Here is a 26067-nt window from a genome sequence, read left to right on the forward strand (position 1 = left end):
TTTTCTGAAAATGATACACAGAAAAACACAATAATTACAATTTGCAGTTAACCAATATAACATCACACAATTAGGTACCTAACAAAAAGTGAATAGGCTATTGGTACTCAGAGGTGAGGGGTAGGCCTAGCACTGCTAAAATTACATCATAGTGAAACATTACATTTAACAATTATACAACAAATTCTAAATGTTCTTGTATTAGGTGATGATGAATTAACCACTACAGAGAATGAATCTTGTGCATTGTACACTTACAATACTATAAATCTGTAAGCTCAAGGCAAACAAGGCAAACAGACAAAGTCATCATTATAGCATCTACCAATATACTGGCCAAGCATTTGATCACATTCAAGCTACATTAATCTATAAATAACCATTAAACTACAACATATGAAGACCGTAATAAACTCACTTGAGTCATGCACAACCATAGATGTGTATCTGAAGCACAAGTACACACCTATGCTAAGCCCTCACATGTTGTTAGTGCTGATACCAGGCAGAACAGAGGTCAATGGGCGGGATATATGGCCATGATTAGGAGTGAGTGAGCTCGGGTAAGAAGAGGTGAATCCACACCAAGGATGTAAGCAGAGGACTGCTTAATAGTATGGCTCTATTCTATTAAGCATATCAAACACATCAGACATACAATAAAAGCAGGGCGTGAAAGAGTTGAGGTGAGACCTTTGTACTAAAGCCACAATCAGAATTCACAATTACAATTTTTGCATTGACCATTTTTAAACTAAAATATATTACTGATTTAAAATATATAAATAGAAAACATGCATACAAACAACATCAAAAGGGAAGTTGTATTCCCTTCCTATATTGATGTTTGATGTCTCAATATGTCTTTTTGTGTTTATCAATAGAAATAAGCTGTAAATGCCTCAGATTGCATGAAAATGGTTGTAGGGTTTCAGATCGTCTCTGTTCCGATGCTGACATCTAGTGGGCCTTTTCATTTTCTACTTTCGAGTTCTAGAGAAACGAAACTGAAAGTTACATACACAAACAGTGAGTCAGTCTAGGTTTTTAACAACAGCGGGTCCGGACTGTAGTTCGTGTAGTAGGTTAGTTGTATCGGTCTGATCGGTTGGGCGAGAAATGGAAGATGATAAACAAAGTACCGTGTATGAAAATCTCATTGAAGATTTTAGGCCTAGGCTGCGAAGACTTATACAGGTGGATCAGGTCCTAGATCACGTGCATTTCATTAAAGAAGACCAAAAGGATAAGATCCGTCAAAAGGCTAAGAACGAGAGTGAATATGCGGCTGCGAATCTCCTCATTGACGCAGTCATCAAGAGGCCACACGAAGAGGGCAGGTTCGCTGCGTTTATTGACGCATTGAAACAAGCAGGTTGTCTGCTGGCAGCGGACTACGTTCAGGCCAAACTCCCAGAGCCAGAAGAGGAGGCCGAGAATGACTGCTGCGTGCGACTTATTCACTTACTGTCTCCCAGTCTTATTGACATGCAGACAGATATGGTGTGCCTACATTGTCAGCAAAACGAACTACTCACCCAGGAAGACGCCGACATTGTAAGTAGGCCTACGTAGTTGTAAAAAAAAAAAAAAAAAAAAAAAATACACAGCTTACATATTTAATTTGAAGTTCATCACGATCCAATGAGGATATAATGACGTCTCAAATGGCCAAAATATGAAATTAGTGTAATGGGTATCACCTGTGGTTCATGTGTTTTTCAGTTCATCATTAAAGGGCGGTTTTTCAAGTTTGTTTTAACAATTGTGAAGTGCTCAAATGAATACTAGGTAGGTAGTCATTCTACCTGGCCATTAGAGGATCCTTTCACAACGCACTTTCAATGTAAATGATGAAGGACAAAATTCACAAGCCTCCTTTATTCTATTCTGTAATGTATTTAAAAGCAGAGTTGTAAAGTAACTAATTATTACATTTACTTGCCTTACTGTAATTGAGTAGTTTTTTGTGTACTTGTAGCTATTTAAAAATCTGTAATTTTACTTTTACTTTATGTTTTGTTTGAAGTATACTTAAATCACATCGGTTACTGAGTAAAAAACAATGTTGGCATGATTCAGTAAGTTACCGTTTATAAACTATTACAGCCTATAACAACCTATAAATAAACTCTAATAGAACATAACAAACTCACATATTTATGGACGAACACTAAAGAAATGTCCATCAGACATATTGCCGTCATCTGTCTCATTACAGAGGTGTGTCTCACTCTGCTGGCACAGGCAAGCAGTGAGCATGATGCATTCATGTGCACAGGACAGCGTCGGACATGAGAGAATTAAGCGAATGGTGCACAGGGGCACAGACAGGTGTACTGCACAGTATACAGGTATATTTAGTTATACCACCCACCCCCCGTTAAAAAAGTAACTAAGTAACATTTACTCTGAGTTTAAACAAGCTACTTTTTACTTTGACTTGACTACGTTTTTAGACCAGTACTTTTACTTTACTTTACTTAAAATGTCATCAAAGTAGTGCTACTTTTACTTGAGTAGAATATTTCAGTACTCTTTCCACCACTGTTAAAAGTTTATCTGAAGCTAACTTGAAGCTTCAACAGTCCAAATGGGACACATCAAGTAGTCAAATCAAAGTATTTCTTTTTGTTACTATTCTTCCACCACAGCTCAACAGGGAAACACTGTCTGAGAAAGTACAAAGAGGTAAATACTGCTAAAAGGACTTTAAATCTGGCAGATAGGCTATAGCCAGTATGAACAGGAGGAATCAGTTCAGACAGACTTGAATAATGGTGAACCTATCCTCTAAGTCATGAGAACTGATTTTCTGATCATTGACCACAAGATGGCAGACAAGTGCACTAATTGTTTTTGCAGAGCACAGAGCTTGACTCTGAATACATGACCAATTTACTCATAATGTTCATCTTCTAGGTTAACACTGAATCAAGAAACAGAGGATCCAGGAACGGAGCTCGTGAACTTCTGAGAAGAATCGTGAGAAATCGACCAGGATGGTTCTCTAAATTTCTCGATATTCTGCGAGTAACTGAACACAAGGACCTTTACCAGCTGACTGGAGGGCCACCTGACAGTGACATGCAAGGTGACTGACAGGAGCACATACCCATCACAGGGAATACCATTAAGCAGTCTTGAGGCACATATAGGCCCTCTGTACCTACTGCTCTGTAGTGCTTACAGTGTCTTTATTACAGCTGTATTAGATTATAAATTTAGGAGACATTCAGAGTTTGAAGTAGTACTCTAAGTACCAATTCAGCAATGTTAAAAATACTCCATTGCAAATTGATGTCATTAGCATTAAAGTATTAGCAGCAAAATGCTCTTAAAGTATTGTAGTAAAAGTAGTGGTTTGGTCCCTGCGGCTGAAAAATTACATAATTAGATTATTAATACTGAGGCATCAGTGTGTAAGCAGCATCTAATTGTAGTAGCGGCTGGAGATGACACGGGTTTGAACTGCTCTATATAAAGTTAGGTAGCTTAGTCCATTGGTTCCCAACCTAGGGGTCAGGCCCCTCTAAAGCATCACCAGATAACTCTGAGGGATTGTAAGATGATTGATGAGAGAGGGAAGAAGTTCTGATACACAAATCTTTATTCAGTTTTTTGACTTTTTCTCTGATCTTTGATTTTTGGTGAAAGCCAAAAATATTGGAAACCACTGATTTCATTTTTGTAATGTGTTGTTATATTATCTATGGTGTCAAGTACTAGTGGAGTAGACAATACAATATTTCTCTAAATATAGTGAAAGAGAAGTTAAAGTAATATAAGTTGAGTACCTCACCACTGGAGATATTAATTAATTAATTAATTAACTATAATTTTATGAGCAATTATAAGTACAAGCTACAGATCTTACTGTGGGTTTGGTTAACTGTGTCATTTTTCTTCTGTTTTTTATCTGACAGATGAGCCTTCAGGAAGTAGTTCTGCCTCAAAGGAGAGTACAGCAAGAGTTGAACGCTCTAGTAGTCCAGAATCTATGGACACCAGCATGACCACGGAGGAAACCACAGGTCTTACAGAGCAACTCTGTTTTAATGATCAGTAAAATATATTCATATGGATGTCAGTGATACTAGCAGACAGCAATGAAGGAAGATCCAGATTCACTAGTGAACAAATTAAGTCAAATAACTGAATTTGGAGGTTTATACTGTGCAGTAGGAGACTAAAAGATCAGTTATCACATACACCCATTTCTCTCTTGCTCTTAGTGATGTCTTTCCATTTTTCAGATCATATGCAGAAAAAACTGCCCATAGCGATGTCTATGGACTATATTTATCCTGAATAACTTGGATGTTGCTACTGGAAAGAATTTCTCAAATAAAGGGAATGAGTGTTAAAATAGGCCTTTTGTGTGTACAGTGTACAAGGTTAAGATGTATTTCCTTTCCTTTCCTTGTCTGTTTTACTTTTCCAGTGATTTTTTAAATATTTTGTTTGATGTCTTCCCAGACCTCTACAATGGAGAAAACTCTGACTCCAAACAACTGCCAAACAGCTCTGAGCCCTCACAGCCAGGTGGGGCTGATTCACCCTTGACCACCCCTTGATACTGTTGATGTTGTTCAAGTATTTAAAGCATGTTACTTATCTGCAGTAGGTATTTGTAGCTTGTTCTTGTTATCCCCTAGTCAGCTGCACACAAAAACCAAAATCAAGTCATAGCAATAAAGATGTACATCGGATTCGTAGATGCCTTATAGTATGGTAAAGCAAAAATGAGTGTGTTGCAAGTGGAAAATTTCTCCATCCTGCCTGCATGACACCAAAGAATATGTTCCATGTGTGTACAGTGATGAACCACACAGAGGTTAAAGAAAGTATGGCACAGCCAGTGTTTCAAATGAAAACCACATGTTGACTGTAAAGAAATGTAAAGGAAAGGTTTAATTGAAGCCATTGCGCATTGAAACCTTCCTCTACATCTCTAGGCTTATATAATGCCTCTTAGTATTTCAGTAGCTAATGCATCAGCTTTATCTCTCTTTGCATTGTTATCACATCAAGTGCCTTGCTGACATTGCAGACACATAATAAAGGATTATTTTGTGGATAATCACACCAAAATAGAGACGTTGCACGAAGGTTGATGCATGTGGACTAGTAAGACAGTTAAAATGATTATGTGAAATGAGGAACTACAGGAAGTATAATTTATTTTCTCCTAAATGAAAGCCCTAAAATTAGTTGCATGTGTTGAGTTATTTGTGGGTCTTCTGAAATGAATCACTGAGTCAAAAAGAAAAGTAGGCCTGTTGGTTTATTGTTCTTATTGGAGCATGGCTGATTGTTGACTTCTCTAATACCTTTAGCGTCTGGGAACTGCTGGTAAAAGTTCAAGGGGCTTTACAAACCATAATTTACTTCTTGCTGTTGTTGAAGCTCTATCTTGCCATCAGCTCAGACTTGTATTTACTCACGTTAGTCCATGAAGTTGTTTAAAACAGCACTTTAACCTCTGACATACAAAGTCTGAGAAGGAAAATTAAAAGTTGTCTACACTGAGAAAAATAACTTTCTGGGGGTTTGAACTCATAACTGTGAGAAATTTAGAGCTGAAGGGAAAGGGTAGCAGAGAGGGGCTTATGTGCACATTGTGCGATTGTGTGTTATCCCCACCCTAGACACAGCAAATCAGTCATAGCCAGCAACTTCAAGTCAGATTAAAGTGGATCATAGTAAGTCTGCTGTCCGTGAACACAGCAAAGTAAGAGAAAATGCTGCCATAATACAGACCAGGGACACAACAGCATTATCAAAATGACGTGATCAAAATATACACTTCCAATGAGCTGAGAAAATAGAGATGATTTATACAGCAGATGTTAGCTTGTGCGAAGAAATATAGTGCCTGATGTTTGATTATGTTTTTGGAAAATATGGCCTGTATTCCTGTTTTATTAATCTGTTAATTTCAGTGTTAGATTAGTAACATTTATTTATTTGTATTTGTACAATAACATATGTTGTGCATACTGACATTTAGTTTTTTGGACATTATGGTTTGGATTAAGATTCAGAGACAAGATTTATAGTGCACAGTGTTCCCATTTTAACTGCCAAAGACGGTCTTATACAGTAGGTGCTCTACTCAGTGCTTATGTCTGGTGGTTTTAACAATGGAATTGCAAAAAAGAAAAGAAAAACTGCTCAGTGTTTATAAAACACGAATTCCACAAATTCGGTGTGAATGTTTTGTTTTTTTGATAGCAGCATTAAGAAGACATTCCACTTAAAGACCAAACCACACACAATGACAAGCCCAGTCTTTTCCTGCTGGTTATGCCTGTAATTGTGGGTTGCTGACATGGACTGAAGTTTTATCTGCTCTGCATTACAGAAGGAACTGACTCAGTAGCGGCAGCCGGAGGCTCAGAAAAAGCTGATATTGTTCTTCGAGATTATCAGATGGAAGTAGCTAGACCTGCCCTGGAGGGGAAAAACATCATCATATGCCTCCCGACAGGAAGTGGTAAAACCAGAGTTGCAGTTTATATTACCAAAAAACATCTGGACTGCAGGAGGACTGCAGGGCAATCAGGAAAAGTGGTCATCCTGGTGAACAAGGTACTACAGCCCAAGTCTGGTACAGTATACTCCAACGTATAGCTATGCACTGTTATATTGACCTACTTCTGTCCTTTTCATATCCAAAGGAAACATTCTATCTTTCAATTTGCACATGTGGGTCAGCTCACCACAAATTACATGCCATAAGGTTTAGATATTCCCCCGCACTTTGTTACAATTTGGCATGTATGGGATCTGCTCTGCACTGGAAAAAATCACTACTCCTTTTCGGAATAAAGGTTTTCCAGCTATAAAACTGTACTGCTGAGTTTTAAAACAGCGTGAGAATAAGTGATAATCATCATAGTGATTCATTCTTTAGTACTGGAAAGACCAGCATCATAACCTTGTTAGCCATGTCCCTGCAGAAAGAGGAGTGTCTTCCCTGATTCTTGAACAATGAACAACAAAATATTCAAAATTCTTACACAACTTATTTGAAACCTTGCCGCAACCAGAGTGAAAAACAAGTCAAGGATGTATTTATCTGTGCCAGATGATGTATGACAATAAAGTCATAACACTGCAATTATCGTGATCATGAACAAACTCTACATTAAGCTCAAGCATTAGGAGCAGTGTAGTAATAGAAGTAATGCAGACATTTCTTCATTTCTTATTGCCAGTTTTTTCAAAATATTCTTGACTCTCTAGCTTCCGCATTATAACACTGAATGTGCTCTGGTGTCCTACAGATTCCTCTTGTTGAGCAGCATTATTCCGCAGAGTTCCTTCCATTTCTGAAGCAGACATATAAAGTGGAGAGAGTGAGCGGAGACTCCCAGCTCAAAATCTCTTTCACAGAAATTGTGAAGAACAATGATGTCATCATTTGTACAGCCCAGATTCTGGAGAACTACTTGGAGAGGTCCAACAAAGGAGACGACGAAGGAGTGGACTTAAAAGGTTTGATTTTTCTTGTGAGTTGTCCCACACTAGAGTAAAAAGAATCCAACATGACAACACAAGAGTGTAAATACATTTTATTTTCTCAATAATGTCGTCTTCTTGAACAAATAATCATTGAAAATAAAATAAAGTCATAAAACCTGTACATTAAAAGAAAAAGTCTTCATAAAATCTTAAGCTAAAATCCATCCAGGCTTAAACCACACACACTGACAGGTTTTGTAATAGAAAGCCACCCAGAGGACACGTAGCATCTCCCTTGATGATACCTGACAGGATCTTGTCAAAGTCTTCCGGCTCTGCTGTTCACTCTTGTTGGCACTCACCGGTCCAAGGTGGAATAGCCACCTCAGTGGAACATATGCTGTTTGTTGAAACGCCTGAAAGCGCGTGCTTCTTGTTTTTTTCCTATCTCTTGCTTTCCAGGCCACACGTCTGTTCAAGCCATCAGTGTGTGGCTGATCAAATTCACATGAGAGCTTCTATCACCAACAGGCCATCAAGCTGCTCCTCTCCATATTCTACTCCTCCAGGGACACATTTGTATCACTCTAGTTAAACTTGTAGATGTGAATGACTATAATTCACACTTCTGTAAAATACAAAATTAGTCGAAGGTATTTTTATAAGTAAACAGTTTTCCAGCATATGTCATTGTGTGGCTTAAACTGCTGTGTCAGGTTCCTAGAAAAGTGCAGGTTTATGTGGGAGGAACAGGGGGATGCTATAATCTGTGACTGAAAATCCTATCTATTTATTCAAGAAACATAAATAGCATGAAAGTAGCACTGCTTGGTAGAGAAAATTGTAGTCTTTGTCTCTGGCAATAATGGTACAGTGGGAAAAGCAGAAATGTAAATATTATAGCAAGTCACATCTTTACTAAATATTCTTACTAAAGAAGAACTGTACAATCACTTATTATTTATTCTCCTTTTTTTCCTCCACGCTGTTTTCTACCTTATTATCCATAGTCTAATTTGCATCACGTACATTCATTTAAAGTTTGTTGTCCTGTCTTGTCCTCATTTAGATCTGACACTGATCGTAATAGATGAGTGTCACCACACTCAGAAGGGAGGAGTCTACAACCACATAATGATGCGCTACCTGAAACAGAAGCATAAGAACAACAGGCTGAGGAAGGAGCAGAAGACGCCTGTGCCTCTCCCTCAGATCCTGGGCCTGACTGCGTCACCTGGGGTTGGAGGAGCCACAAAAATGGATAAAGCTGAGGATCACATTCTGCGTGTAAATACCATTCTCAGCTTTTCATACACATCGACAGTATGTTGAAGAAAGATTATAGTACATATCAGTGTATGTGGACAAAATATTATCTAATGCAATCTAATATGACAACAACAGAAACTGTGGTCTTAAAATCCCAGAAGAGATGGATATATATCCTCCTTGACACAGTCTGAACACAAACTACACTAAATTATCCCAGAGCATTTTTAAGGGACTGGCACTTTGGTTGTGTTCATGTCTAGTATTTCGATCAGGAGACCAGAGAATGAAGCAAAAGAGTTGTTTGTTATACAGATGATTAACGATTAAGTATTGTCTGAAGTCTTTGGCGCTTGGACTCCGCAGGGAGATTTTAAATCGAATGATCAGGCTAATGAGTTTGATGAAGTGATGCACTGATGAATCTGCAAAGTCTGGGCGGTGATAGGGAGATGGTGGTTCGCACAAAACAGCATTGAGAAAGCACTAAAGCAGAGAGGGAGAAAACATATTTAAAAAAGGACGGCTGCAATATGACAGGCTGACAAAGAATGTGTGTAACTCGTGCTATTGGTTAGATGTGACCAGGCGATGTGAACAGCTGACGTCTGAATTGATGACCCAGACATAACAGCAAGGAAATGATGAGCTGTGAGAGGGATCAGAATGACTGAGGGATGAGACATAAAACTATAGACATGAGCATGCAAAAAGATGGTCTTCCTGACTAAACTTTTGCTAAGCTTCATAATCATATCACAAGCAAAACATGTTATTCTTTAGTTCTACTATTTCATGGAACTTGTTCATCATTTGTCCATCTACATCCTGCTACAGTTTCTCCGTCTTAGTCATCTAGGACCCTGCTGACCCAGCTGAAGCTGTTTCTAATGTTCCACACTGTCCCGGCACAAGCCACAGCCATAAACTTTCCTACTGCCATAGACGTTAAAAAAATGAAAAGGTTTTGGTTTTAACACTGTGTTGGACATGTAGAGATTTGATACAAATAGTGCATGTCATTCAGATAGTAATGGATGCTTATGATTAATTCACTGTAACACTGTATATCTGTGTCTCTTTCACAGATTTGTGCAAACTTGGATGCTTCCAAAATCATGACAAGGAGCCTTGGAAAACACAAAAAGGAGATAGACAAGATAATTGTAACAGTTGAAGACAGAAAAGAGGTACATTTGTTTACTGGTAACTTTTAAACACAGTTTGGACATTCCACTGAAGGGGTGGCATTAAGAGTGTTATATGTTTGTTCTGCCAAATGTGTTTTTTAGGATCCTTTTGGGGATGTAATCAAAAAAATTATGAATGCCATTCATACCCATGCTGAGCTGTTCCCCACTTGTGAACTTGGCTCTCAGACTTATGACGGGTGGGTTGTTCAAAAAGAGCGAACAGGTGAGCACAAATTTTTATCTTTGTGCTTTTTTGTTTTTCCTATAACAAACTGCCTGGCTTGTAGGGATCTAACAAAAATGTGTTTCAATCATTTTAGCTGCAAAGGAGGAAGATCAGAAAGTTCGGGTTTGTGCAGAGCACCTCAGACAGTACAGCGAGGGTCTGCAACTCAGCAACACCATTCGCATGTGTGATGCCTTCAGTTGCCTGAACAAATACCACGAGGAGGAGAAGAAGAGAAAAACAACCCCGGATGATGAGATTGCCATAAAAATTACAGACACCGAGAGATTCCTCGTCAAATTGTTTGACGGTATTCTAGTATTTGTACAAGCCCATTGAATATTTATACTACTGAGAAAATAATTGAAACTAAGTAGTTCTTGACTTAATTATCAATACTGTTACATGCCCTATAGCTAACATTTTTGCTTATTCGATAATCCTGCTGAGAGTTAGAAGATCCATTCCACATTCAGTGAGGCTACAGCCGGCAGCTGCTAAGCTTAGCACAGAGACTGGAATTTGGGTGAAACTGTCCAAATGTAACTAAATCCACCTACTAGCACCTTAACACATTGTATTTCATGTGTTTAATTCTGAATCGTAGAAGAGGAAAGTTTCTGTTTTACAGTATCAAGTTGAAGGGTTAGGGTTGTCTTTCATTTTATTCCTGTTCACGGCCAAGAAAAAGACCAAGTCTGCCCATAAATCCCCAGGCTTTTTTGTTTTTACACTTCAGTTTTTGGACAGATTTTTAAAAATGACATATCGTGATTTAAACAGCTTTAAAGGATGCAGTTAGGCAGATTTTGGCTCACCCTTTTTGCTAAGCTTAGCTAACAGGTTTTTGGCTTTAGCCATGTATTTAATGGACAGATTATGAAAAGGTTGAATCAATCTTCTCTCCTAACTCCTATGTCAATAAGCACATTTCCCAGAACTATTCCTTTAACGTTTAAAATGATACACAGTATTCACTCATTTGAAAACTATGTCTTGCAGAGAACAAGGAAGAGCTGAAGAAGCTTGCAGAGAATCCGGAGTATGAAAATGACAGCCTGTCAAAACTAAGAGCAAAAATTCTGCATGAGTTCAGCAGCAGGGATCAAGCCAGAGGGATCATTTTCACCAAGACACGTCGCAGTGCCATTGCTCTAAGTCAGTGGGTGCAGGAAAACCCCAAGTTTGCTGACATTGGAGTGAAAGCTGCACATGTCATTGGAGGAGGAGACCAGAGTGTAGTTAAACCAATGACAGCTGTGAGTACACATTTCAGGAACTACAGTTTCTCACTCTCCCTCTAAGCATCCAATTTACACTGAACCTTCTCGTTGTAAATGTGTGTTAATCAGGCAGAGCAGAAGGATGTGTTGAGCAAATTCGGCAGTGGCGACGTCAACTTGCTGATTGCTACCACAGTGGCAGAGGAAGGTTTGGACATACCAGCATGCAACTTTGTTATCCGATATGGCCTTGTGACCAATGAGATCGCTATGATTCAGGTCAGTGATGTCACACAATTACTGGTATGTTCAGTAATTAACGTACTATTATACTGCATTAAAGCAAACATTAAACATCCACACTATCATTACCTTCTGCAGGCTCAAGGCAGAGGAAGAGCTGAGGACAGCAGTTACACTGTGGTGGAGGTGAAGGGGACTGGGGTGGCTGAAAGGGAGTGTGTCAATGAGTACCGCACAAAGATGATGCACAAAGCCATTGACAAAATCAGAGTTTTAAATCAAGCAGACTATGACAAAAAGGTATGTTCACTTTAGGCTTTTCTAACTGAAACCCACATCGCTGTAAGACTGTTTTAAGTTATGTTTTTTTGTTTTGTTTTTTATTTCATCAGATCACAGAGTTTCAAATTCAAGCTATAATGGAGGAGAAAGTCAGAATGATCAAGCAAAAACAAAAAGACATGAAGAGTGAGAACCCGTCTGAACTGAGGTTCAGCTGTCGAGGCTGCAGCAAATACGTCTGCAGTGGTGAAGACATCCAGATCATTGAAAATATGCACAGAGTCAATGTTTCACCACAGTTCAGGTATTACAATTAAGAGTTAACTAATATATAATTTCTAATTCTTCCTGTGTATTGGTATAAAAACTGCACTGTTGATGTATAGTATGGTACTCTTGCTGTGATTTACTGTACAGTAAATTTGTCAAAAGTCAAATATAACACAAGTTTCCTTTTACAGTAAACTTTTCATTCAAAGAGAAAACACTACTCTTCAAGAGCGACTTCTAGATTATGAGACCAACGGCTTCATCGCATGCAAGGAGTGTGGGCAGGTAAATGTATACCAAGCGTTTTGATTAGTTGAAAGAGCAGTCCTTCTTTTTTAGTTCAATAATGAGTGGATGGTTAGTATTTAGAGGGAGTTTGGAGAGGCTGTAGCTCTAGCAATGATAATGACCTGTCAGTCCAGTACGTTGATCCAGGGTGTTATCCCAATAACAATAATTGCCCAGAAATTTGTTTGAGATATTCATTGTTCCCAGAAGATAACACCTAATGACCTTAATATTACCATGACTTTTCATTGAGCACTCAAACTCAATTTTTTACTCATCAAATCCAGCAAAATATCTACTTGACTGATTGGTACTAATATTGACACCCCCTCAGGGTTAATTGTAATAACTCCCTGACTTTTCATAAAAAATTAAAAATCATATAACTTTGTATATTTTTATTTAACAGCATGGCTCTAAAATGTAATTAAATCATATTGCCACTTTGCCTCCCAAATCATAATTCAGCCAAGGGCACAAAATGGCACATATCTGAGCATTCTTTTGTGTAGAGAACCACATCAATCCTGTCATGTTTTTATCTGTTTTCGTTTGCAGAGATGGGGTTCAATGATGCTTTACCGCGGGATAGAGTGCCCTTCCCTACATGTGAAAAACTTTGTGGTGGCTACCAATGCAAAGAAGATTAGCAAATGTACCAAGTGGAATGAGCTTCCCGTCAAGTTTTCAGCTTTTGACTACGCTGAGCATGCCAGCCGGATGGCTGAGAGCTCAGATGATGAAGAAGAAACAGAATGAATTAACACTCAGTAGAACTACAGGCTATTTTCTGTTATATTTTCATCACAATTTTGCAACTTGCAGAGTATGAATTCCTGTAGCCATCACAATGGCAAATGCAGTATAAATGTCAGTATATCATGACAACTGCTGTTTATTGATGTTTTACACCTCTGTCCAGAGAATGAATATTTTCATCATTTTATTGATTACTTCATATGTGTATCTAATATATTACGTAAGATGTATTGGATTGTCACAATACAAATTTGCACTTACTGCACTGGAGGTTGATTGTTGGTGTATCTATTGCTATATATGTTTAAATTACTGTTGAAATCTTCAACGGACATGAAAATTTAAGTCTGTATGATTGTTAGATAAATGAACGGCAATGTGTGGAAGTGAAACTGAACAAAATAAATAATTTAAAAACAAATTTTTCCTCTCAAGCCTCTGTGGTCTCATGAGGTGGGAGCTGCTGAGCCTATGATAGCCCCTCAGAGCCCACCTGTCAACACAAAGCCAAACAGGTGCTGGTGATTTTCCATTAAATGCAACTGCTAGTGAGTCACTACTATTGAGCCAGACAGATCTGCTATTTTTAGATTTTTTTTCTTTTCTTTGTACATTACTTTCCTTACAGACACCTAAGTGTGACCTGATTGGGACAAACGCATGCAAGTTGTATGGACCAGAAAGTGTTAAGAGTTTGTTTCCTAACTGGCCACTGATGCTCCTTTGTACATTTATTGAATATATCTAAATGTATACTCTAAATAAGTACTGCCTTTGACTGTTATCATTGTTGCTTTAAGAGCTGGAAAAGATTAAAAAATCACTTTTCCAGTATTCATACATTGGTTGACTGGGTGACTTGCACCCTTGGTGAAAAAGCCACTTCCCAAAAATCAGCAAGTTGTGCGCTCCAAAGTTGAGCAGGCTGCTGACTTCAGGGAGGCATCTCTGTCTGGTTACAGACTCCTCTCAGGAATGCAGCGGGAAGTGTGAGAAGGCTGCTTCAACTCGAGGACGGAGCTCAGTTTTCTTATGTTGCCACATGTAATAGTTTGGAGTCATTTTTACAAGGTTTTTGTAGTGAGAGTATGTTAGCCAGACTGAATGGCCAAGAAGTATCTTTAAACCTCACCTGATCGACTGTTAAGGATTATCAAAGACTTGAGAGACTGCACGTCGACTTCAACCGCATCATGGTCAGTAATCGATCTACGTTCACCAACTTCAGTAGTGGAAAAAAAAAGCTTTCAAACGAAAAGAAAATATTTGTAAATACAAGTTGACTCACAGTAGATGCTGCTCACTGTTTGGATAAATAAATAGGATTTCATAATTAAGAACCTGCAGCGTCAACTTGTCTTGTGTGATTTCAGAGGATGTTTTTGCAACTTTTTTCTGTCACCTTTCACAGGGCAAGGTGGTGTGGGGGGTGGTGGGGGCGGCTGTCGTCATCACGTTAATAACTGTCCCAGCAGTTTATTTCAGCAGTAAGTGAAAGCTCAGGCCTCCTGTGCTTATTATTCTCTTTGTTAGTTGTGCTTGTTGGAAATCAGTGTAAAATATATAACCCCAAAAAAGAGGATCTATAGCCACTAAAGCTTTCACGCATCATTTTTTTCCGTTTGATTGATAGCCTGCATTTCAAGCAGATGTTCTAGTTTTTTTGTTGTTGTTTTTTAGCCTTTTAGCCTTTTGTTGTGAACTTCTGAAAGCATAGAAAAACGTTTAAGATGATTTATTGCTCTGTATTGAGTGTAATCAGTGTAATAGCATGCAACTGGAAGTGGACATTCATATAGCGCCACCGCGTGACGCAAAGAGTGTTTTCCTTTTTTCATGTCACATTTAACTGCATGTACCAGCCGGTGTGTGATTTTGTTATAGAGAATGCATCATGTTGCAAACTAATACAGGTGGTGCCTTTCATCTCAGAATCTGCTGCTTCCAAAAGGCCATTCACCCTTGATGATTATTTCAATGACACAATCAGGTGGAAATCCTACAATTTGTATTGGATATCAGGTATCGTCACCAGTCACATCACCTTTGTTATACAGACTACTCTTTTAGCCAATATAATATATTAATCTTGTAAGCATATTTATTGTCTTTTATATTTGCAGATAAGGAGTATTTGCACAAAGCAAGTGATGGGAATATATTCCTCCACAATGCTGAAACAAATGAGGAGTCACTATATTTGAGCAATTCAACCTTTGTAATATAAATATATTTTCAATTTTATATCATAAAACACAATTTTTGTCATTTCTGAGTAATAACTCATGTTTTATACTAATATTTCTCTAATATTCTTCATCGTAGGCCCAAGTGGATGCCACAGATTACCTGCTGTCAGGAGATTATAAATACATAGCTTTTGAAAGCAACTTTACAAAGGTGAAAAATAAAGTGAATGTTCTCCAGTACTTTATATGTCTGTTTGCACAACAGATTAACTTTTCAATCCTGATCACAAAAGTCTTAAAATAAGTTGTGTGTTTGCAATCCAACAGCAATGGAGACATTCATTCACAGCATCTTACTCAATCTACAACAGGGAGAGCTCGTAAGTAGCTATGATTCATTGTCACACTACATCTCAGGGATTTTCAGAGACTCAAACAAATGAAAAACAGATTGCATATTTCTCCAGTGATAATCTACTGAATTATTTGGTGGTGACCTCAAACTGATAAGCAGTGTATCATATTTCATTGCAGAACATTTGTTACACCTGTGAATCTTCCATCTGTTGTGCAGTATTTTACTTGGGCCCCAACAGGAAACAAATATGTGAGTTTACACCATGTTATCATGCACACTTGTCTTCACATTCAAATTAACAATATTGTAGCTACTTCAGCATCACTTGTTTTGAGGTATGCTGTCTTGAGGTGAGGCAACATGGGGCTAATTGCATTTGGCAAAGAGACTGCAAGACTGTTATTCAATGTGTCCTTGATTAATCTTGTCATGGATTTCTACTATAATTGAATCACTGAAAACGACTAAATTGTTTTGTTTTACAGGCTTACGTCTCAGACTTCAACATTTTTTTAAAATCTAATGTCAATGCTGAAGCTGTACAAGTGACCCAGAATGGGAAAAAGAATGAAATCCTTAATGGTGTCCCTGACTGGGTGTATGAAGGTAAGTAAGATTCACTTTTTCAGAAGTGTGCATCTGTGTGTCTATGTAGAAGATAGTCACTGATTTGTATGTTTGTTTGCCTGTTTGTCAAACAATTTCAGAGGAAGTGCTTGTATCAAATGGGGCAATATGGTGGTCATCCACCGGAAGATTCTTGGCCTATATAGAGTTCAATGATACAGAGGTTCAAAAAGTGGAGTTTTCTTGGTATGGAGCTGAACAATATCCTCAAACAGTGGCTGTACCGTACCCAAAGGTAAGATTTTCATGTGCCCTTCTCAATCATGGAATATAAGAGATCAATTGCAATATTCTTCACTTTAAGTAAACATTTATTTAAATAGTACAAAGCATATGGATAATTCTCTGTTATCATTGTCATGGTTTACCCTCCATACACGTTCATTATCTCAAAACATATACTGTATATCATTATTTATCAGGAATATTTCATTTTATTGTGTTTGGCGCAGGCTGGATCAACCATTACCAAGGCCAAACTGTTTGTGGTTGATACCACGAATCCATCCCACCGCACACAGGTGGTCCCCCCTGCTTCTATTGCATCTGGGTCTGTATATTCTTTAGTTTATAGCATCACTTAAAGCATACTACACAAAGAACTGATGCAAATTCAGCATTTTATGGTCTATTCTAATGTGAAAATCTTGTCACTTTCTGTTGCCTTGACTCAGTGATCACATTTTGTGCTCAGTGACTTGGGTTACAGATGAACGCATTGCTGTGCAGTGGCTCATAAGAAAACAGAATTACGTGGTTGTACAGATTTATGACTTAAATGGAAGCAGCTGGGAAGAAAAACAGGTATATGTCACCTCTCTGGTAACCTGTCAGATCAAAAATCACTGACTAATTTCTCATCTAATTACACTTAGATGCTCTTGAGATGTTCATGTGACTAAATGCTAATAAAGTGCAATACATGTCTCTACTCTGTGTAGAAATTTGAACAAACAAGCAAGACAGGCTGGGTCGGTCATGTAAGTTTCCAAAAAGTTACCACAATTGTTTTAATTAATAGTTTTATTTTGTGTTTGATTATGAAATCTTGCCTTTTTTTCAGTACGTGCCTCTCCCTCTTTTCTTTGCTGAAGATAAGATCAGTTTCTACAAAGTGATGAGTGACACTAATGGCTATAAACATATTCATTATGTAAAAGATGTAAGTGTTACTATGTTATTTATGCTAAATATACAGTGGCTTTCATGCTGTCTTTGGTGTTGAGTGTTGTACTCACTATTGATGTCTTGTTAAGGGCAAAGCAACACCTGTTACCTCTGGGAAGTGGGAAGTCATTTACATATCCAAATTAACAAAAGATGCCATGTGAGTGATGACTCTATACATTTCTGAGAAAACTAAATGATACATTCAATTTCCTTATTATTAAAGAATATTAAAAGGTTAGTGCTTCATGTAAATCTGACTTGTGTAAAACTCCTCCACAGATATTATGTGAGCAATGAGTACCAAGGAATACCTGTAAAGAGAAATCTTTACAAGTAAGGAATTCTTTTTATGTGTAATTTCTAAACAAAAGTGTTTAATTACTTCTTTTTAAATAACATATTTAATTATGCAGCACTCTATATGATTTTTGGTACTTTCAATTGATCTTTCAATTTCTGCTCAATATTTGTATATTCATCAACCCCAGGAGGACATGATAGCTGAAGCTAACTGAGATGCTATAAACAATTAACAAGAGCAAAGATATTATTTTACAAGCTGGAACTTGAATGACCTCAGTGATGTAATTGGTGAGTTCCCATGTGTTTGTTTATCAGGGTTATAATTGGAAGCAGCCCTTCAGCCCCTCAGTGCCTCACCTGCGACCTTGATGAGGACAGGTGTCAGTACAACTCAGCTTACTTCAGCTTTGACGCCTCATACTACCGAATGGACTGCTACGGTTAGTTACCCATCCACATTTCTTCTTAAGCAATAAATCATCTATGGTCACCGTTTAGCGATTATCTGTGGTCAAGGAGCATCTGAGCTAAAGCACTCACTTCCAAAGTTATACAGAAGACTTGATGTGTAATCAGCTGTCTGATTATTTTCTATTTTTGTTTCAACCAGGACCTGGACTGCCCCTCTACACACTTGTGGACAACCGGGGCTCAGGTGCACGTACGTATACTTGTGAAATTGGCTAAATTTGACTTACTAACCTAGAGCCCATTGCTAGATAATTTATTGTAACTGTTTATTGCAACTTAAAATTGTATAAGTACATATATTATTTTTCTCATAAAATAACACAATTCTGTACTTACTATTATTTGTTGCACATGATTGATTGTGTGCCAGCTTAGTATCTGTTTTTGTAGCGTAGCAAAAAAATGACACATATCTTCGTCATTTTTCGTTTATTTCGTTATTCAGGACTGACACAACCCTTCAGTGTCAGTTCTTCAGTGGTAAAGGCCTCTATTGTGGTATAGTGGTACTTGTCTTTTGTTTTCTTTTTGATATTTAGATATATCAAGATTTATTATGGTGAACTTGAGTCTCTTTGGCTCTCTCTTAGAAGGTTCTTGCTTTTGGAGTTTCTTTTGATAATAGAGCTGATTCTGTGCATCTACAGCCCTACCATTTTCATGCCTTTGCCCTTTGTAGGCACATGTACAGATTGGTGCAGATCGAATTAATCTACTTTCAGCCTTGGAAACACAGTTAGGCTATGAAAAAATGTTTTGGTGATTGGGGGCCCTAGGCCCTGGTCTCTGTTTGTGATGATGCTCTGAGTTGCATAACATTGAAACGGACATGACAATGTTCTAAACCTTTTATGATTAAGTTAAAATATTTGTATTATATTTGTATAATTTTTTTCATGTGCACATCACTAAATTCCAGTATCACCTTATGTTTCTTCAGAGCTCTCCATTCTTCAAGACAACAAGGAATTGGAAAATATTCTGAAAGAATTCCAAATGCCAACCATGCAGTATGGTACCTTAAAGGTTGCAGGATTTGGTGAGACAATACACATTTAGCTTCGGATAAGCTAAATTTCAGACCATTTAACAAGTGACTTTTTACTTTATTGACTTTTTGTATGAAATGTAATTAGTGTATTGATATTGAAGTATTACTCATCTTAAGACATCTGAGGACAAAAACATTGATGTTAAGTAGATATCTGAGTAATGTCCATTAGCAGATAGATGTATTAGATTTATCTTAAATGTCTTGAATATCAATTTGTCTCTTGACATTTTAACTTTTTCTTGCCAACAGACCTTTGGTATCAAATGATGTTACCACCAAATTTCACAAGGTCTAAAAAGTATCCTCTTCTTATTAATGTGTAAGTGAACAACAGAGAATGCTGCAGAAGTGCTGCATCCCAATATAATTCAGTGAACCTTCATCAACATGATGATACATGCTGTTGCTATCTCATTCAGATATGCTGGCCCCTGTAGTCAGATGGTGGACTATCGCTTCAAGCTGAATTGGGGTACCTATCTCTCCAGCTCACATGGGATCATCATTGCTAGCTTTGATGGAAGGGGAAGTGGTTACCAAGGTGATGAAATAATGCATGCAATATACCAGCGCCTTGGGACGTTTGAAGTGGAGGATCAGTTAACAGCTGTGAGGTAAAGTGTGTGTGTCAACCATTTTCAAAGTACAGCACTCTTTTTTTGTTTGTTTTGCTTGTTTGTTTGTTTTTCATGACACCCATGTGGCATCATGTAATTTCTTTATTACAGGAAATTCATCGACATGGGTTTTATTGACAAAGACAGAATAGCAATATGGGGCTGGGTAAGTTGAATATTGTCTTGTGACACACTCGTTTTTCACTTGTTTTGTATGTTTTTGCATTCACTAAAACTCTTAATCATGAATTTCAGTCATATGGTGGTTATGTCACCTCAATGGCCTTGGGTGCTGGAACTGGTCTTCTCAAGTGTGGAATAGCAGTTGCCCCAGTAGCTAAGTGGGAATACTATGGTGGGTATCCATACATTCAGCAGTATATTTCTCCAGTCTAATCTGAGAACACGGTATTCCTCCCTTGACACTGGGAAGTGTACTTAAAGTAAATACAGCTGGCGATTTATCTGTATTCTTCTTACCTTCAACAAATGTCATGTGTAAAAACAAAACCAGCAATGACTTGTTCCCAGTCACAAGTATTGTGTGTTTATCCAAGCCTAATTTATATATATGTTATTGTCCAAAAACTGTGTCAGTGAGTGACTCTGTTTCACTGGGTGATATGTTCCTTCACCATGAAGAGTTTTGGGGAGGGTAGCTTGTTTAGAAATGTCAATAAACACTTTTGATAGCAATCATCTTTTTAGTCTCCAGAGAGTCAATCTTTTTAAGACTGGCGCCACAGTTGTTTACAGAGCTATGCTAGCTTTTTATGAAACATATCACTGCCCCTTCACTTTGTGCTACACTGTAAATTTCTCAAAGAACACATTACACAGAACTACATGGGACTACTATCTGCATATTGAAAACATGGTCACTGTTTTTAGCCTTTGGAGAAGTCTCAAAACAAACTACACTATGTACAATATGTTGATAGTGATATTAACTAAGTTTTCTTTTGTAGATGCAGTGTACACTGAACGCTACATGGGCAAGCCCACAGAGAATTCAGACTCTTACAAAGTGAGCATCATTACAGTTGGTTCTATTATAATAGTCTGGTCAAACCGCTGACTTACTAACAATGAATGTCTCTTTTATTTAACAGAATTCAACAGTGACGGCCAGAGCAAAGAACTTCAAGACAGTTGACTATCTATTGGTTCATGGCACAGCAGATGGTATGATCATTCTTTTTATTCAGATATTCTTCTTTCTGTTTTTGCTAAGAACTGAACATGTGGTAGCCCAAGTGCCACATGCTCAAAGTCTTGCACAAATAGACTCTATTTGCTTTGATGGAAACTTAACATGACCAGTATGTGAGCTTTGATGTTCAGTCACGTAGTGACAGCACTGTCTTTCCTGTAGACAATGTCCATTTCCAGCAAGCAGCACAGATCTCCAAAGCTCTTGTGGATGAGCGGGTGGACTTTGAGGCGATGGTAAATATTGGCTCAGGGAAGTGGGTTGATGGTGTTGATCTAATGAAGGTTTCAAATGGAAACTTGCCTTTTATTATTATGCTACACAATCTAAAATCTGTTAAATTGTAAATGTTTAGTTTGATGATGTTCAGAATGTTAGGGACAATGCACTAATCTAATTTTGGGCTTTATTCCAGTGGTACACTGACAGGGACCACGGGCTCCGAGGATCAGCCTTCCGTCATACATACACCCTCATGAGTAACTTCCTGCAGAAATGCCTCGTTAAACCCAAATAGATGTGAAGAATGTGACAGCATTTATAGTAAACATTATCACAGCTTTTTTTTATTTGTTTATTTTTAAATTTTACTGATATTAAGTGTCAGGTGAAACCATGTACATTTTGTAGACGTTTTTATGTGCAATGAATATTTGATTGCTTGTACAAATGAGCATTGGTATTTTTTGTGGAATTATGAAACTTCTAAATATGTGGCATTTAAGACATACTAAAAGTCATTGCATGCATTTATGGTTGAAAACATTTCTCTATGAATATGGAATAACATGATAGCTAAATTGCACTGCACTGATTTATTGTGGAGCGTTTCATATGTGTTGCAGTCATGTTCTGAAGTGAAATAAACATTGTTTTTGAAATATTTCTTTCAGCAGTTTCATTATTTTAAGTTGATTTAATTTTCATTCCGACCATATACCTGTATTTATATATTTGTGTATAAAAATGAGTCGTTCTTTACAAGTATAGGTAATAAAAAAGTAAAATACAATAAAAATAAATACAATACAACAGAGGACACAAAAGCAAAATACATTTCAAGTGTGTAGTTCATAAATAAAGAAAGTGAGCTGAATTACTTAAAATAAAATTCTAAAATAGCTGTGTAAAACTCTATAACCAATCAAACTTATAATGTATTCGCATACATAAAGTGACATGTACATATAATCAGAATCAGAAACAGGTTTATTGCTACGTAGGTTTGCACATACAAGTAACAGATTAAAAAAAATGACAAAAGTCAGAAAAAAAAATAAACAAATAAAAATATATTCCATTATTATCTATTTAGATTTTAAATAATATTGTGCAAGGCATTGGCCAAGGATGTTCACAATATGAACAGTACATAGAGCCTATACATGAATATATATATATATATATATATATATATATACACACGTCTGTTTACTGTTCCAGATCCAGATCATTTTTCCACATGCGCTTATAATATAAACATACAGTACAATGAAAAAGAATTAAGTAATGCATATTTGTGAGACTCAATAAACACCAACCTTCTTTTTTCCTAATATGTTTGTAAGAATGGTCGTATCAAGTCACACTGTACAAAGTTCTAAATCTTCCCTTCAAGTTATGTGGACAAACTGCTGAACAAATACATACACACATTTTATCAGGGTAGAGGTTATGTTTGATTTTGATACCTAAAATAGCAGCTTTTACCACCCGGAAAACAAAGTCAAACACATTCAATGGACTGAGACGGAAGCTGATTAATGGGTTGAGAGTAACAGAGAATGTGCTGAGGTTTCTGTGACGGAGAAGTCACCTGGGAGAGTGCTCCTCGCCTCAACTATATAAGACTGAGCAGACCAAGAGGGGACCATGAAGCAGCTTGAGAAGCCAGGGAGAAGAAGGGCACCCATCAACGCACTCAACAATCCCTTTCTCAGACGCTCAACAGAAAAGAGCAAAGGTGAGAAGATTTTCTTCAATTCTACTGGATTTATTGAAATAGTGACATTCTCAAACCATCTTTCTTTCCATATTTGCTTGTCTTTTAGAAGCTCAAAAAATGAAAAACATTCACTCTTTCGCTGGACTCCTGCTCCTCATCATCATCCAAAGCAGTTGGCAGGTGCCTGACAGGGACACAGACCGGAACTCAATGTAAGATCAGCTCTCAGCTTTTTGTCATTCATGCTGACTTTAACCTCCATTCAGAGAAGATCAGTTATGAAAGGGTATAGCAGGTTTCACAACAGCAGGTATCTAGTGGCACCATCTCTAGCTGAAGTGCAAATCCAGAATATACTTATGGCTCTGTTATTAGAATGTGTTTCTCAGTGTTGTAGTATGGTTCATCTGAGTAGGCTTTTTTATCTGTTGTTATTGTTTGTTCTTTGGTTGAGAGAGCTCTAGTCAACCAAACATTTTCTAAAGCAGTACTGACACAGAATATGTGTGCTGGCAGACTGCATTACCATTGACAGCTCCATGTGTTGCACTCAGCTGTTGCCATTAGAGGAAAAGGATTCACAGTGTTATCTTCATAGTGTATTTTAAAGCCTTTGTTGTTGTGATTTAGTTTTATTTAAGTTATAATGTCTTTCCATCTGTTGTTCATCAGGGACAGTGACACTAATGTATAAATGAGACACAAGAACATCAATTAGCTCCCATGAACAGTGATGAATAGTGATTATGAAAACATATGAATGGTGGGTGGATTAGAATAGCGGTTCTCAAAGTAGGGTCCAGGGATCCTCAGGGGTTCTTGAGGGGATTCTGGGGGTTCCCCACAAATAAGGGGGGACAATTTATTTTCACTATAATCTCATCTATAAGTAACACAATGGAAGAATGTTTTAGGGGTACTTGATGTGAAACATTTTAGAACCACTGGATTAGAAAGATGGAGGAGAAAAACAGCTGTGTTGTGGGAGAGTCTTCATTGTAGCTCTACTGTAGCTTCTGAGCTCAGCAGACACCTGATAGAGAGAGTAATGGGAAAACTTGAAAATAAAAAATGCGAACAAACATGTAGGAAGGTATAGACAAATGGCTGGAAGTCTGAGGTGAGATCATGTCACCTTAAGTTTAATTATGTCCTTAATTCGTTTTGGGGGGATTTTTTCTAGGCTATTGACTGAAAACTCCGTGCTGACCGAACCCACTGAGCTTTCAAACATGAAGAGACATTCTGAGGGGACATTTTCCAATGACTACAGTAAATATCTGGAGACAAGAAGAGCTCAAGACTTTGTCCAGTGGCTAAAGAACTCAAAAAGAAATGGGTGAGTGTCTTTTTAATCTCTTCAGTGACACACTATGAATTATCTCAAATATAGGCCTGCTCTCTGATACAATGAAAACCCGTAAGTCTGTTGAAACATTAAGCATTAATATTGTAGATTGCTGTATACTTGTGATGTAAAGTCAAATCAAGTCAAACTTTTCTAAATATTTCTTCAGTCTTTGCAGTTATATACACAGCTACCGTGTATCATCTAATGGAATCACTTTTAACAGGGGTCTATTTAGACGCCACGCTGATGGCACCTACACCAGTGACGTGAGTTCCTACCTGCAGGACCAGGCGGCCAAGGAGTTTGTGTCCTGGCTGAAGACCGGCCGTGGCAGAAGAGAGTAGACTCAACCAGAGCGCCTGCCAGCACCCCCCAAAAATAATGCAACAACCCACACTGACTCTCTGTGCTTTTATATGTTTCACAATCTGTACTCGCCTTTTCCTTGGTATTGCTATTAAATTCACCTCATAAGAAGCTCTGTTGGCCTTAAGTGGTTGAAGGAAATGTTGTCAAAATGCAAAATATTTCAGTATGTTTGAAATGTGTCTCGACCATTAATGCTGTGTGATTTTTTTTAAACCAAGCATTCACATCATGATTCATTTCTTTCATATTTTTCATCTTCCTTCCAACATGAGTATGTAAGAGTATGTCAAAGTTACATTATTGATCTGAATTGCAACCATGATAATTCATCTGTAGATAGTTTCTTATTATTCAGATGAAAGTCATATTTAGTTTTCAATAAAGAAATGTGTACAATCTACGACTTCCCTCTTTAAAACATTTAAAAACTGCAAAATATTGGTGGACACTCGTGGCAAGCATCTGACTTTCTAAATATGCTCATCCTTTAGCACTAGATCCACCAGTTACCATGACCATCAACTGTGCAATAAAATAAAAAATAAAAAAGTCATTTTAAATACACTTACATAATCCACTACTAAATGAGAATATAAAAGCTGCTGAGGGTCTTCATCCATTATTATTATTTACATGAGTCCAGTGTTCGGCCATGAGATATAATTCCAAAGTGTGCACCACTGGTTTTCCTGTCATGCTCTCTCTAGTCCCTCTGTTTATGGAGGCAGAACAAAAATCCTGGAAGAAATGCGCTTTGGGATTTCTACCAGGTAACAGGATGATGTGTGTCACCTGTCAGCTGTTCACTGGAGAGGGGTGGCCCACTGATGCTGTGACAGCAAGCCAAGGAGGGTTAATGAAAGAGAAGGAAATCATGTCAATCAACTCAGATTTATCGGGAACAAAGCCTGGGTCGACACTCTTGAGTTCCTCCTGGCAAAGAGACAAAACAGTAATTCACATGAGCCAGCAGCTTGACATGCTTTGGGATGTGCCACCTCTCTAAGCTGTCATCAATAGCACATCAAACCATCTGCTGATTAAAAAAACCTCTGCCCACTCCAAGCTATTTGTAGACCCAATCTCTCAGGATTATTATTAAATTAAATTGGGCATTTATGATTTAAAACATTGATATTGGATGTTTCCATAAGACATTGCAACAATGCAGATGGTA

General features: G+C 37.7%; 3 protein-coding genes across 3 annotated transcripts; all 3 read left to right on the forward strand.

Annotated features, from left to right (window-relative positions):
• Window positions 1-1048: 1048 nt before the first annotated feature.
• On the forward strand, window positions 1049-13616 carry ifih1 (interferon induced with helicase C domain 1). The gene is made up of 16 exons (XM_053328509.1): window positions 1049-1557; window positions 2923-3094; window positions 3927-4034; window positions 4480-4545; window positions 6368-6594; window positions 7293-7503; window positions 8540-8757; window positions 9828-9929; window positions 10032-10155; window positions 10253-10468; window positions 11161-11417; window positions 11511-11660; window positions 11763-11924; window positions 12017-12210; window positions 12368-12461; window positions 13023-13616. Exons 1-16 carry the CDS (start codon window positions 1120-1122, stop codon window positions 13221-13223), a joined length of 2940 nt encoding a protein of 979 aa, XP_053184484.1. The 5' UTR covers window positions 1049-1119; the 3' UTR covers window positions 13224-13616.
• An 800-nt stretch (window positions 13617-14416) lies between these two features.
• Window positions 14417-22059, forward strand: fap (fibroblast activation protein, alpha). The gene is made up of 26 exons (XM_053329169.1): window positions 14417-14450; window positions 14597-14710; window positions 15156-15245; window positions 15347-15441; window positions 15549-15623; window positions 15740-15792; window positions 15947-16019; window positions 16256-16376; window positions 16478-16632; window positions 16850-16947; window positions 17072-17201; window positions 17339-17377; window positions 17461-17559; window positions 17654-17724; window positions 17847-17900; window positions 18186-18310; window positions 18481-18531; window positions 19282-19380; window positions 19645-19714; window positions 19815-20009; window positions 20124-20178; window positions 20268-20367; window positions 20981-21039; window positions 21125-21197; window positions 21388-21461; window positions 21641-22059. The coding sequence occupies exons 1-26, from the start codon at window positions 14417-14419 to the stop codon at window positions 21740-21742; spliced, it is 2304 nt and encodes a 767-aa protein (XP_053185144.1). The 3' UTR covers window positions 21743-22059.
• An 868-nt stretch (window positions 22060-22927) lies between these two features.
• gcgb (glucagon b) lies at window positions 22928-25284 on the forward strand. Its single transcript, XM_053329250.1, has 4 exons — window positions 22928-23188; window positions 23277-23382; window positions 24354-24509; window positions 24745-25284. Exons 1-4 carry the CDS (start codon window positions 23098-23100, stop codon window positions 24863-24865), a joined length of 474 nt encoding a protein of 157 aa, XP_053185225.1. The 5' UTR covers window positions 22928-23097; the 3' UTR covers window positions 24866-25284.
• Window positions 25285-26067: the final 783 nt, after the last annotated feature.

This window comes from Scomber japonicus, chromosome 11 (assembly GCF_027409825.1).
Source record: "Scomber japonicus isolate fScoJap1 chromosome 11, fScoJap1.pri, whole genome shotgun sequence".
Taxonomy (NCBI): Eukaryota; Metazoa; Chordata; class Actinopteri; order Scombriformes; family Scombridae; genus Scomber; species Scomber japonicus.

Excerpts from the sequence above, each read along its gene's own strand:
- gcgb (XM_053329250.1), top strand. The coding sequence starts at position 23,098 with ATGAAGCAGCTTGAGAAGCCAGGGAGAAGAAGGGCACCCATCAACGCA. Across the intron at positions 23,189-23,276 it reads CTCAACAGAAAAGAGCAAAG|AAGCTCAAAAAATGAAAAAC; the intron begins GTGAGAAGATTT and ends CTTGTCTTTTAG. Across the intron at positions 24,510-24,744 it reads AAGAACTCAAAAAGAAATGG|GGGTCTATTTAGACGCCACG; the intron begins GTGAGTGTCTTT and ends CACTTTTAACAG.
- fap (XM_053329169.1), top strand. The coding sequence starts at position 14,417 with ATGGTCAGTAATCGATCTACGTTCACCAACTTCA. Across the intron at positions 17,202-17,338 it reads GCAGCTGGGAAGAAAAACAG|AAATTTGAACAAACAAGCAA; the intron begins GTATATGTCACC and ends TACTCTGTGTAG. Across the intron at positions 18,311-18,480 it reads CTACCGAATGGACTGCTACG|GACCTGGACTGCCCCTCTAC; the intron begins GTTAGTTACCCA and ends TGTTTCAACCAG.
- ifih1 (XM_053328509.1), top strand. The coding sequence starts at position 1,120 with ATGGAAGATGATAAACAAAGTACCGTGTATGAAAATCTCATTGAAGAT. Across the intron at positions 3,095-3,926 it reads ACCTGACAGTGACATGCAAG|ATGAGCCTTCAGGAAGTAGT; the intron begins GTGACTGACAGG and ends TTTATCTGACAG. Across the intron at positions 10,156-10,252 it reads TGTTCAAAAAGAGCGAACAG|CTGCAAAGGAGGAAGATCAG; the intron begins GTGAGCACAAAT and ends CAATCATTTTAG.